This window comes from Mytilus californianus, unplaced genomic scaffold (assembly GCF_021869535.1).
Source record: "Mytilus californianus isolate M0D057914Y unplaced genomic scaffold, xbMytCali1.0.p SCAF_5, whole genome shotgun sequence".
Classification (NCBI taxonomy): Eukaryota; Metazoa; Mollusca; class Bivalvia; order Mytilida; family Mytilidae; genus Mytilus; species Mytilus californianus.
The window spans coordinates 118,587,743-118,600,293 of NW_026262701.1; the positions used below are offsets into that span (position 1 = coordinate 118,587,743).

A 12,551-nucleotide genomic window follows, 5' to 3' on the forward strand; every position below is an offset into this window, starting at 1 on the left:
TTCCATCTGTTTTAATTTAATTTCATTCTAATTAATCAATGGATACAGAAGTGATCATTTGGAAACCATATTTTTGGACAAATAGACGGACTGACAAAGGGAAGGACGGACGAACATACCAGACAACATAATGATCCCTACTAACGTAGGCGGAGCATAAAAAAAACGACGTGTATTTTTATCCCCATAATTCTATTCAGCTTTACATTTTTAATCAATAACCAAAACAAATTTTCAAGAAATTCCGAAACACCAAATAACGTCTGCTTTGCTTTAACATCCAATATAATATTATAAATTTCGCCATCTGTTGTTTTTTAACATTTTTACCTATGATATTGTTTGTTTTGCTCCCATTTTGCTCCCACATTGTTGTCAATATAATGGAATTTTATGCGATTGTCATACAAGTGAGAGGTTTAGCTAGCTATAAAACCAGGTTTTATCCACCATTTTCTATATAAAGAAATACCTGTACCAAGTCAGGAATATTACAGTTGTTTTCTATTCATTTGATGTGTTTGAGCTTTTGATTTTGCCATTTGTTAAGAGACTTTCCGTAAAAAATGTTCCTTGGAGTTCGGTATTTTTGTTATTGTAATTTTTATAAAAATTATAATCTTATAATCAAATACTCCAAAGTTTGATGAACTTGATCATTATAGTAAGCTGGAAAGTAAAAAGATTCCACATATTCCAAACATTGATCTTCACATTCAAGTGATAGGGAGAACTGCTGCTTTAATTCGAAATGTTAGTATAATGTTAGAACCTGACGTTGCTCTTTCTAACATACCATAGTTTGTTTAAAGTATATCTTTGTTGAAACGACCGAGAAAAATCCATTTCAAATAAGACATTCTTATTCTGTTGATTATATCTGCTGCTGGACGTTAAACAAACAACAATCAATCAATTGTTTACTATACCTAGATTAAAGATTACTTAAAACATAGACATCAATTATATATTAACAAACCAATGACTAATGTACAAGATGCTTCAGAGAATCCCGCAACAAATTGGATACTCCACATTTTCAAGTGTGTTTGTAAGGGCAATACATTGTTTACTTTTGAATAGAAATTTACCAAATGTCATAAAAAAAAAGAACACATAGAGTAGAGCATGAAGTTGATAAAATATAATTATTTTTATTGAAATATAAATTAAAAACTTCAAATATAATGGAGAATGCAATTGAAATTGGTTATAAAAAGTTGTAATTTATAAAGTTGTAAATATATTGAAAGCAATATTGAACAAATGATTAAGCTGTTAAATGTGATATAAAAATGCTGGACTTGTACAAGTTTGTTTACGTTATTTTATAATTATTTCAAAATTGCAAATCATATGTGATAGACCTAAAAAAAGAATATTAAGATTTTTAAGTGGAAAATGTAACAGAAATTGTACCCAAATGTTTACTGTCTGAACATATATTTCTTCTCACATTAAATGAAAAAATCTTTTATCTGAATGGCTTGCTATATAAAAGTCACAGCATAAAGTTTAGCATTTTTAATGCTTAATCAAAAGGTACAAATACATCTATTTACAAAAAAAAAACAATACAATTATTACAGTAAGGCAAAAGTATTAAAATAGATGACTTCTCTGCCTTTTACAAAAAGACTCGTCATTAAAAACTCAAAGAAACATTGAAATAATTCGCACAGTTTTTATTAGAAAAAGGACGAACGAGAAACAGATACCTATAATTTAAACGATAAATTATAGTTCATGAAAAACCTAATCTGACGACAACATTTTTGATATATATTTGTTGTTTCCTGACATAACTTTAAATCAGTATAGGTATTTCCCAAGAAGAAGAATCGGAAACAAGTATATACCGTTAACTTACTTCAAGGAAAGGATAGACTAAGATGTTGTCTGCTGTTTTTTCGTTTTTTTCTGTAGTATAAGGTTTTGTCTGTTTTGTAATTTGTGTATAGTTGTTTGTTTTTTCGTCTTTTTATGGAGTATAAGGTGTTATCCGTCCAATTTTTTGTGGACGGTTGTCGCATTTTGTCAGTCCAAGGTATTTTCTGACCTGCGAATTATTATTCTGATTGTCATCATTTAACAATTAAAACAGTTAAACATAAAACAAATTATTAATGACGATAGACAATGTTGAATATGTATAATACGATAAACATATAATGTACAAATGTTTTTTGGAATAGTTAACGATTTTCATACAAGTTAAAGTAAGTACAGCGCCATATTTAAATGATCAAATAATGTGCGTAAACTGATTAAAAATATAACAGAAAACTATATGTAGTAACTGTATCAACTGTATATAACTATACTCAGACGGTGTAAAAACGATTCATAGCTCTAATCGTGAAAATGCAATCAATTATACCAACAGAAATAAGTTCACTAATATATAAAACAAAATCTAGGCGTCAAATAGTTTTCTTTAGGGTGATTTATCCTTTATGTTTTGCCAATGGCTGAATTCTGGCATTCACAGAGGGAAAAAATAACTCAGTTTGTCAAAATGATTCTGTTTCTATACTTTTCTTTGTGTCATCATAACAGTGATAGTCTTTACAAGCGTTGGTATTTACATATGTTTGCAGAATTTCGTAAATGGCAAGGTTTCCTTCTTTCATTTGTTGGTCCGCAAGAGTAATTATTTCATTTATATCATGCACAAGCTCAGGAAAGTTTGGGCGTTCGCTCGGATCAAATAACCAGCACTTTATCATAATTTCAAATCTGTGAAGTATAAAAATAATTCAATACATAATTTTGTAAAAGGCAATAAAAACATTCCACATATCAAAATAACCTTTATAAATGAAAGATAATAGGGATATAGATGATTATTTCTTATAAAGTAAGGATCTTGCAATCAGATTGATTAATTACTTAAAGGAGATACAATGGATAAGCGTTCGTTCATTAAAACGGTACAATGAACACGGTGGTATCACATATTAAAACAAATCGCATGCACTTTCAGTAAACTGTTCTGAAGTTTTTATTGAAATATTATGAATCTGAATGTCATCCGTAATTCACAAAATAAGGCATATTCGAACTATTTCCACGTATATATACAATGTATGTTATCGAGTTTCTAGGAAGAAACCTAATTCGAGCCATATCACGGTTTATACCCATAGTAATTTGCGATTATGCATTTGTAAAGATATGTAGTGAAGCAGATGAAACCACTCTTAATAAAAACATAAATAATTGACAAACTGAATGTTATCGATTTCTTCAGAAATACGTGAACTAGCAAAAAAATAAACCAAAAATAAACGAAAAAAAAATGTTTTCTTTACAAACTATCAACAATAACACACACAAAAGAAAAACGGAAAAACAAAATAAAAGGACAAAAATTGAAAACAGGGAATCGAACTTAAATCGACAAATGTTTATCAATTATGGACTTAATACGAGGTTAATATATATGGACCATTTTCCGATTATATTGAACGAGGACGACGTCTTACATGTCAATATATAACGTATTGTCTAAGTGAAAGTCCTACATTTATATATTACATATGTAAATAGAGTATTATGAAAATGGACTTCAATGTTCTTTTTTGTGTATGGTACATTGTATTTTGTATGATTTGTAATATTGACCGTCAATATATATATAAAAAGAAACATAGCACCAATATACTTAAATATCCTTTGAATCACGTGATCGTAATAACCAATGAAAAATGAAAATGCTACACCATATGTAATATTTACTGTTATTGCTTTGGTACGCGCATGATTAAAATGATATTTTTTTTGTTCTAAATTTTCAAGTTATAAGACTGAGAAACCAAGACTGCGCCTCTCTCCACCGAAGTTCAAGTCGGACTATTTTTACTTCTGTTCTATTTAGACCCTTTTTATTTTGATGACCCTATAATTTAAGCTTTGCATACGCTTTTCTTCTCTAGGGTTCTCATCAGATACCGGTAAAGGTTTCATATAACTACCGGGGTCAGACATATGTTTTAGTTTTTGAAGTCTTGGTTATTTTTCATCAGTATGTGTTTGGAAAGCGAAAGTTGAATAAAAAATGAAAATAACACGTACAATAAATTTCATGCGTCCGAAATTCTGGATTTACCTTCATCATGAACGCTCAAAGCCGAATATTTGAAAGCCAATGATGTATAAGAACCGAAACAGTTGAAGAGCTATATGACCAAAAAGGACCTAAAAATTGCCAATTCCATATAAGGTCACCTTTGCATAACGGAATTTGTGTAAAAATTATTAAATTTGTAGGAGGTAGCTTGAACTTTTGACTCTATAGAATTTATTAAAAGTCTGTAGAAATAAACTCATCATAGATACCAGGATTGAAATTTTGTATTTGCGCCAGACGCGCGTTTCGTCTACAATAGACTCATCAGTGACGCTCGAATCAAAAAAGGTTAAAAAGGCCAAATAAAGTAAGAAGTTGAAGAGCATTGAGGACCAAAAATTCCAAAACGTTTTGCCAAATACAGCTAAGGTAATCTATTCTTGAGGTAGAAAAGCCTTAGTATTTCAAAAATTCAAAGTTTTGTAAACAGTTAATTTATAACTATGACCATATCAATGATAATTCATGTCAACACAGAAGTGCTGACTACTGGGCTGGTGATACCCTCGGGGAATAAAAACTCCATCAGCAGTGGCATCGACCCAGTGGTCGTAAATAAACTCATCATAGATACCAGGATTGAAATTTTGTATTTTATATTATAATAGTGTTTGCAGATTTTAGGTTGGATTAGGACGAATGATTCAGGAATAAACTCCGTTAAAGGCATAAATATCCTTAAAACAATAAAATGAAAAGTATCATCAGAAATGTTCAAATCCTCTGGGGCCAAAATTCACACAATTGCCAAAATTTTCGTTCGTCTCAATCGATTTTCATATTTATAAATGATGGATAGTATAAAGATTATATTTGGTTCCGGCCATTAAGCTCTTCCAACACTATCACTTCTACATAATACAAATATAATGTTACTCACAGAGTAGCTGGACAGCAAGCTGGCCGTGGCATTCTTCTTCCTTTCTTTATGTATCGTAGAATATCCCAGTTATCAACTTCAGGGTAAGGTTTGACACCCCTTGTCATCAACTCCCACAATACAATACCAAACGACCACTTAAATAATAAAGTTTCGTTAGATTTCGCTCTGTTTCATCGTTAATATAACAAACTACAGGTATTAGTTCTCAAAATTTCTGCAATTATTTTCCGATTTTTACTTTCCAAGAACGGAATTAATATAAATAATAGATTGCGATTCTCTAAATCTCAGTTCTTCAGTAGACAAAATTCAATTACGTCATCCATTTTCCTTGCCTTTCTCTTTTTACGCTATTATGACGTCACGAAAAAGACAATCTTATATGGTTGTTTCATACAGACAGAAAATAATTCTTTCATTGATAATAAAAAAAAAGATGAAGTGTGCCTGCACATCGGCTAAAAAGGCAACAGATTTCACTACCGTATCTTGCGTTTTACGACATTTTATGTATACTCTCGATTGTTAAATTTTAATTTTTACTAGAGAGGAGAAATTTCCTATCCATTGTTTGTTCTCTAAACTCAATGTTTATTGTCAGATATTGTTTCGTGGAGTTCTTTTTTATCTTTTGTGTTCAGATTGAAATTTTAAACCAAAATTTAGAATTATTAATATATATATTATATACACTGACACACGTGAAAGTTTTCAATATTGAGCAAAGTCATTTGTTTGATGTATACACTGATTATAATAAAGCTTATTTTTGTGTGTTTTAAAATACCTTTAGACAAGATGGTCAGTAGCCATTTCGCACAATTTATTCATGATCATAATTTCTTATATCTGTACTTTGTGGTATTACGATAAAGTAAATTCAATATGTCTCATTTTTGGGAAGGATTACATTTCTAACCCTGCTACATTCTATATGTGCCTGTTCAAAGTCAGGAGCCTGTAATTCTGTTGTTATTTGATGCTGTCTGTTATCTATATTTTTCTTTTATGGTTTCCGCACAAGTTAGGCAGCTACTTGTCTCATTTGATTTGTCTGTCATGTTTGGCCTTTTATAGTTTACTATGTCGTATGGTATTTGCTCATTATTGAAATACGTACAGTGACCTGAATTTGCTTACATCTTTGGTGAATAATTATTGCATAGGCAATCATACCACATCTTCTTAATTTTATATTAAAACTATCCAGAACGTTTTGTCAGCTTTATTTAGAACAATAAGACGTAAGATCTAAAAACTTTTTGAAAAAGAGAAAGAAAAAAAAATAAATAAATTTTGCATAAGTATGACAAACTCTAGGTTTAAAAGAGTTAGAAAACATCACAATTATTATTGTATACTTTATACTGTATTTTAACAGTATTTTGTCCACAATGTTATAACATTATTGAAATATTTTAATACTTAAAATTAAATAAAAAAAACAACATACCACATCAGATTGAGAGGTGTACGTCCCGTCCTCCAAACATTCTGGAGCCATCCATTTCACTGGTAACATAGTCTTTTTATTATCAGAGGAATAATAATCCTTGGCATAAATATCTCGAGACAGACCAAAATCTCCCACTACAGCTTTAAGACTTTCATCAAGCCTGAAAATGTAATGTAGGGGTTGACAATATTTTAAAGCAACCCTTCAAACAATTTTTCGCTAATGTATGGCCATTAGGAACAAATGGTAATGAGCAGCAGTACCCCGAATAAATCAGGCTCTCCCCGTTATCGAATCTCCCATTAGCAATAATTCGATAAAAACGCGTCATGAATCATGAATTTTCTCTGGATGAAGCAACACGAATCTCGCTAAATTCGCGCGGGGGAGGGATTAAATGGGTCTTAACAATTCATATGGAAACTCAACATAAACTCTCACAAAGAAGAAATCCTGAACAACCATTGACCAATGTTCCTTTGGAATTTAAACCGAAGATGAAGCAATGGATCGTCCTTTACTGTATACCAAATTTGATCAGATGTGGATGCTGAAAATTCTTTGGGTCTTCAATGCTCTTCAAAATCGTATTTTATTTGGCCCTTTTAACTTTTTTTATTCGAGCATCACCATTGAGTCATTTTTCTCTAGTGAATGTATAAACATATTTGACTTATTACCCTTTATACTAGTAGTAATTATTCTACACTTAAGAAAGATAGAAACAATTGGTCCACCTTTGTTTATAACTATCTAAAAACATATAATCTTACGCGGGACCATTATTATGTATTCGGAACTATATAGATTGTTAAGACAAAATGTACCTGTCATCCGAATTGAATTTAATATTTTTGTCTCAACAAGTAACGTTTCTGAGGAACAATTCATTTTTCTAATTAATCTTTGAAATACATACATATATATATATATATATATATATTTGTAATATTTATGGTCTACTCAAGTATAAAACGTTGCTTTTTAAGCTTTACAAATGTAGACTAACAATGACATCAGAAACTTTAAAATACTATTTGGTTATTAACAAGTACCGTTAAGACATTTTGGAGACCAGTTTTGTTATATCTATATTTAAGATTGATGATGGTTTATTATGTACATGTTTTAAGTATTGAACTAATTCATTCCTTCAACATTTAGAAAGTGTTGTTATATACATACATACAATTTCTAGCTGCTAAATCTCTGTGTACAAATTTGATTTGTGAGAGATACTCCATACCTTTGGCTATGTCTATACCAAACATAATTAGATCTTTAATAGTTGGATTCTGTAATCATAATGACACAAGTTTAGTATAATAGTAACAGTGATGTATAAAACACATTTACTACGTTGCAACACTACTTCGAATAACAACAACTCAGATGAAATATCTTTTTTTTCTTTTTGACGTACTGCAACTCAGATTCAATAATTCTTTTCCATTTCCGACGAGAAACAAATTAAACACAAATTGTTTACTCCTTTTAGACGAACAACAACTCAGACAAAATAATGGTTCGCCTTCTATAACGAACAACAGCTGAGATACAATAATATTGAATATTAAGATTAAGATAAACTAAACCCTTTTTCTTTTTTCTGTTTGATTTAACAATTTTCACAGCCTCAAAGGTAAAATACTGTACAGGTTTTTAGTAAGATTACCTGTGTATATGCATTTGTAAGGTCTATGAACTTCTGTAAAAAAACATTGTCAACACCCTTCGACCAAAACAAAATTATAATAAAAAATGTATATGGGTCAGATACACATCTTACAAAACATAATGGTGGTTCATTCATCTGGCAAATGTAGTATAAAGCAGAAACTGAATATTTAGGCTACAAATTGGTTCAAATTTTAAAGAGTGCACACTTATGTCGTCATTATGACATCATAAAGCATTATCAATGTAGAAAATGAATTAATTGTTTAAAAAACTGTAATTTTGAGATTTTTATCTGGGTAAAATTATGACCTTATACAGATTTTTATTTTATGCCTTGAAGCACATTTCGTATGACTGATTGATGACTGAATATTATCATCAATAAACGATAAATATAAACAGAATATTTTTTATTTCAACTGTAGCATTGTATTAAATATATAGTAATTCATAGCGGTGGTAGACACTTTAAGTTTGGGATGAGAAGGGTCTACGTATTAGCAGAATCTTTTGTTATAAACGTAATTTCAGCATACATAAACAGATTAATTAATTAGAAATAGTGATTCCTTTGTGAGTCCACATGTTATTATAAAGCACTATTTTATCACTGTATTTGTCAATTAGTAATTTTTTGATTGTCTACTTTTTGTAGCTTGGTATCTTAATATTATGAGGCATGAGTAGTTAATCGATGTTTAAAACTTGTAAATTCATTTATAATTTAACAAACGAGATACAAAAGACCCTCTATTATGAACTCCAAATGGAGCAAATTACGAGGCGTCGACAGAGTAAGGATATCCTCCTATGCTTGCACCATCTGCGATGTAAATCAAGACTGCGCATTTCGACAGCTTATTCCTTTCGACATAAGAATGCAAAACCTATATTTCTTGAGTTGAGACAAAGACATGTCTTGAGAATTTTCATACTGCTTTACTTACAGTCTTTGCATTTCTTATGTAAGACAACAAATCGCCATGCTTCATGAATGGTAATATAACCATTGGCATATCATCTAAATCAAAACATATCCCATTTAAGCTGAGGACATTAGGGTGATGGAAATCTTTCATCCTAAGTGCTTCATCAATAAAATCATCTACATCTGTCTGATGAGTAGTATTTTCTGTAATAAAGATACTTTTAAATATCGTATTAATCAATATCAAATTACTCAGTATGTATAGCAAATTGTTTAGGTCATTACATAAACTAACTCATACTTGACATCAAATCTCATGTTAGATGTCTTTTAGAACATTGAATTTTGAAACGTTACTTATTTCAAAACTGCAGTATCATTTTCCACACAAGAGGTAAATGTATATAAAATACAAAATAGAAAAAAATAAGACTAGTTTACTACCACCTTTTTTTCATGTGTCTGTCTAAAGTCACGAACAACGTCCGTAGTTGCATGTCATATCTAAATGTATATTTGGGTGTTCATGGCAGGACTATTGTTGAAAATTGTATTTTGCCTCTGCATTTCTTTGGTCATTTTTGTCGTTGGATTGCTGTCTTACCCCTTATCTGCTTTAATTCATACACGTATAATATAACATAGGAATTTAATTCAGGCATGTATTAGTATAAAACAGAAATGTGATAACATTAATAAGGATTATACTGTTTGAATATAAAGTAGTAACGATATACTTGTACACAGTAAATGACTATATGAATTCTTTTCTGTCTGAAAAGTAGTTGAACTACTTATACTTTCATGTCCATTCTCTTATTTATTTTCTAGGTTTAAAAAGAGGTAAAAAATACTGAAGGAAAAAATCAAAAAATCAACAAAGTCCACTTCCAATAAAAGCAGACAAAACTGTGTACAAAAAGAAAAACTACCACAAGAGGCACCCCATCCAAACATTGGGTGACTTCAGGTCATCATTTCTTGCTGCAAATGTGACACCCGATATATAACTACTGTTAAAATACGTTGACGACACAAATCAGCTGATAATGCATTATGTAATAGCAGATAAGGGAATGTATCTTGTCTACCTCAAGACAGCACCAAATATATTAACCGTCGGTAGAGGTAAATTCTCTAACCTTTAACTCGTGCAAATGCAAAAGAACAAAATCAAAAATGATTTCAGTACAAAGTATAGACAAATTAGGAGCTGCAGTAGTGCATCGATTATCAAATCTCGTAAATAAATTAAAATATAAAGATCAGGGTTTATAATTAATATAGAAATCAGGTTTAATAATTAATGTAAAAATCAGGGCTAATAATTAATATAAAAATCAAGGTTGATAATTGAAATAAATCACATGGTACTAAAAACTAAACTAAAAAAGCACGGCGACCTAGCGTGTCGGCACGGTAACGACTCCTGCTAATCGAATATCCAAAACCTCACTCAGTCACGTCACAATAGCGTAAAAAACCAAAAATCGGTAAAAGTACAATTCAGACAACTTTTCTGGTATCTAAGAATGGCAACTAAAGAAAAAGCAACATGAACCATCTTTTATCACAAAACTAAGGATAGTCTTGGGTGCTCAGTTTTTCTGAAACAGTAGTTTCTGAAACACTAGTGGTACCTGTAATGCTGTTTAACATTGCATGCTAAAACTCGGTGATAAGTCGCATTTGGTGATGTCACCACTATGAATATAAGACAATGGGAGTATATCTATGACAATCTTTACGACCAAATGAATGATTTCGGCTTTCTGATTGAACTTTAAATTTCTATGTAGCAACATTCCAGCAGCGAATATATGTGGGGTTCATGTCTGTCATATTTGTTTTTCGTAAATTGTTTTGATATAAATTAGGCCGTTGGTTTTCTCGTTTGAATTAATTCATATTTTTCATGTCGGGGCCTTTTATAGCTGACAACACGTTATGGGTTTTTCTCATTGTCGAAGGCTGTACAGTTTCCTATAATTGCTTACATACACTTCACTTCAAATTTGGTGGATAGTTGTCTCATTGGCAATCATACCACATCTCCTTTATATATATATATATCTCCCAGTTGAAACGACATTCCATATCTTGCGTTTCTATAATGATTTCCTTGATAGAGAGTTGCTGCTTACAAGGAAGCGACTGAACAAAGAGTCCCAGGTAGTAAACTTGAAGTCATCCCTTTAAAAGTTTTAAGGACGCCATTACGAGTTGGTTGACCAACTATTTATGTCACAGATGATCACGGATGTCTTAATTGTCGTAACCACGGTCCCGTCCTCTTTCCCTCGATTGTGACATCACCGAATTTGGATTTGTACTTAGCAGGACTAATACGATGGGTGCCACTAGTAGATCAGGATCTGATTAACCGCCCAGAGCACATAAGATCACCATCATCTTTTTGCTGGGTTCCTGTTGCTCAATGTTTTGTTTTCTATATAGTTGTTTATGAACTTATTTGTTTTTTCGCTGTCTTTTGGTTTGTTTCTTTTTCCATAGCGTTGTCAGATTCTCTCAATTTATGAGATATGAATGTCAACTTGGTATTTTCCGTCTCTTTTCCACAAATCCTAAAACTTACGATTAAGTGTTTTCACGGCTACAAGTTGTGGCTTTGTTTCAGTTGAAAGATTGAGGACCTCTATATATGCTTTATATACACATCCAAAATGCCCTACAAAAAGCATTGTGAATAAGGAATTTCATAAACAGGAATGCTTACAGCATCAATTTGTCATTATGCTAATTTTGAAATGCAGCAATTAAACATTGCTTTTCATTTCTGTATAAAATATCGTGTAAAGAATATAAAATAATCATAAAGCATATAATAAAAAAAATATATAAATTTTGTATCACAAGTTCTTAATTGTATTATAAGTCATAATAATAATTATAACTAGATTGGTAATTGCTAGCAATAACGGATGGCACCCTCGTCCCCCCATTGCCAGGATAACGGCAGCCATTTTTAAAATTCAAAAGTCGAACATCGTATCTACACATGCCAGTTATCATTACTGTAAATTTTCAGAAAGTTTGAAATTTTTTGACATTTTTGCTGTTTCCATGGTAACGGCGGCCATTTTGAAAATTCCAAAATCATATATCAACTCTGCACATGCCAGTTAACATTTCTGTGAAGTTTCATGAAGTTTGGTGCATTTTGAATTTTTTGCAGTTTCCATGGTAACGGTGGCCATTTTCCAAATTCCAAAGACATATACCACTTTGACATATTACATGTTACGTACCCATAAAGTTTCATTGGGTTAAATATTATATTGTTTAAGAAAAATCAGCTTTAATGTGTTTTCCAATAGAGCCAATGTTAAACTTTCGCCCTGTTTCCATGACAATGGCGGCCATTTTGGAATTTCTAAATATTGTTGGTACATCAAGGCATACCAAGGAACATTTCCATAAAGTTTCATCCAGTTAGGTCTTACAATGAAAG

General features: G+C 31.1%; 1 protein-coding gene across 1 annotated transcript in view; it reads right to left on the reverse strand.

The window, feature by feature from the left end:
• Positions 1–1,122: 1,122 nt before the first annotated feature.
• The window catches only part of LOC127700849 (hepatocyte growth factor receptor-like), a 34,949-nt gene continuing 23,520 nt past the window's right edge, over positions 1,123–12,551 (reverse strand). Inside the window, exons 7-10 of the mRNA XM_052204542.1 lie at positions 11,676–11,768; positions 9,099–9,283; positions 5,013–5,149; positions 1,123–2,739 (exon numbers count right to left, since the gene is read on the reverse strand). Coding sequence (XP_052060502.1) covers positions 2,514–2,739; positions 5,013–5,149; positions 9,099–9,283; positions 11,676–11,768 — 641 coding nt within the window. The 3' untranslated portion in view covers positions 1,123–2,513. The remainder of the gene's footprint in view (positions 2,740–5,012; positions 5,150–9,098; positions 9,284–11,675; positions 11,769–12,551) is intronic.